Source organism: Pundamilia nyererei, unplaced genomic scaffold (genome assembly GCF_000239375.1).
Source record: "Pundamilia nyererei isolate P.nyererei 1_Seehausen unplaced genomic scaffold, PunNye1.0 scaffold00004, whole genome shotgun sequence".
Taxonomy (NCBI): domain Eukaryota; kingdom Metazoa; phylum Chordata; class Actinopteri; order Cichliformes; family Cichlidae; genus Pundamilia; species Pundamilia nyererei.
The window spans coordinates 561,786-563,345 of NW_005187405.1; the positions used below are offsets into that span (position 1 = coordinate 561,786).

Genomic DNA, 1,560 nt, shown 5'->3' on the forward strand with positions numbered 1-1,560 from the left:
ATTTGTGGGTTTTTTTTGTCTGCAGACATCTCACATTAGAGGTGAAAAAGTGCAGGGAGGAGCTAGTGTCCAAGGAGTCAGAGCTGGAGCGTCTGAGGAAGGATGTCGGTGTTAAGACTTCTCAGATCAGCTGTATGGAGGAGAGCCTGCAGCACATAAAGAGCCAACTCATCAGCAAGAATGACATTGGTAAGATGTGTTTGTTTTTCTCCATAGGTTTTGTGGAATTCTTTTATCTTGTTTAAATAGTAGGAGCATTAACACAAACACAACTTAACAAACCTCTCACCCTCCTAGTTATGGATCTGGAGAAGGCGCTTAATCGTAGTGAGGCAGATCGGCGCAGCTGTTCTCAGAAAGTCGAAATCTTAGAGGGGCAGCTGCAGATGGTGCAGAACGAGTTGGCTGACACTCTGAAGCAACTACAGGAACTCAAGGATGTTTTACAGAAAACCCAAAAGGTTTCAGATGAGCGGCAAGCCTCGGTGGAAAAACTGACTGTCCAGCTGAGGTGAGAGCATGGCGTCATGTGCTCAGATGAGATCTTTTTTGTGCATTTATCCAGAGAAAATAATTTGCTGTTTAACATTTAATAATGTCTTTTTATGCTGTAAGTATTTGTGTGTATGACTTTACAGGGAGACCCAAAGGGAGCTGGAGGAGAGAACTCACGAGGTTTTAGACATGGACAACGCCCTGAGGGAAAGACAGGGGGAGCTCCAACAGAGAGCAAAGCTGGTACATCCCAGACGCACACAAGCATAGCTGATGTACAGTTCATTTAATCCGTACCATAGTTTGCTGCCATGACTCATCATTTTCCTCTTTCTCGACATCCTGTTGTGTTCAGCTTGGCCAACTGGACGTGGCCATCAAAGAGCACAAGCAGGAGCTGGAGAGGAAGGTGGAGTCTCTGCAGCAGAGCCTGGAAGCCAGAGAGAGAGAGCTGAGGGACGCACAGAGGGAGCTCACTGACAGAAACATGAAGGTCAGAGCTCAGAGCAAGTGTGTCACTGGGTTTGCCTTGAGGGATATTTTTCAGTTGGACCGCCATTAGAAGAATGGGAAAATAGAATGAATGAACTGACAATGTTTTGTGTGCTTCTTCTCACTAAGAAAACAAAAAACAGAACGATGTTTACGTCCCTTTTTGCATCGTTCAGTCTTTTTGTGCGACATATTTCATCAACTTGTTTGCCGCTAGATTAAACTGTAGGATATTTGGATATGGAGCAGCTTTAATATGAGATATTAATCAAACACAGTCAGTTCCACGAATGTTTGCGTACCTTATGTTTGCATTTATTTTGTGTTGTTACTTCATAAATCTAATTTCCATGCTGTAGTCTGGGTAAACAGAAGCAGCTGCTCTGAAGAGATGTACAGATCTAGTTTAGAGTCAGTTATAGAGTTAGAAAATGAACTCATGATTGGTATGATTTAGATAACACACTGTGCTGATGTACAGTTTACATACACTAGTCATGGTAATTTGGGGATTTTAATGATTTTCTTGAACTGCTCTGGTTCCAGGATGGAGTGATCATACAACATACATCT

General features: G+C 42.9%; 1 protein-coding gene across 1 annotated transcript in view; it reads left to right on the forward strand.

Moving 5' to 3' along the window:
* Nucleotides 1-1,560, forward strand: part of LOC102212004 (coiled-coil domain-containing protein 18-like) — a 7,127-nt gene that overhangs the window by 1,154 nt on the left and 4,413 nt on the right. Inside the window, exons 2-5 of the mRNA XM_005721522.1 lie at nucleotides 26-189; nucleotides 298-511; nucleotides 639-738; nucleotides 851-988. Coding sequence (XP_005721579.1) covers nucleotides 26-189; nucleotides 298-511; nucleotides 639-738; nucleotides 851-988 — 616 coding nt within the window. The remainder of the gene's footprint in view (nucleotides 1-25; nucleotides 190-297; nucleotides 512-638; nucleotides 739-850; nucleotides 989-1,560) is intronic.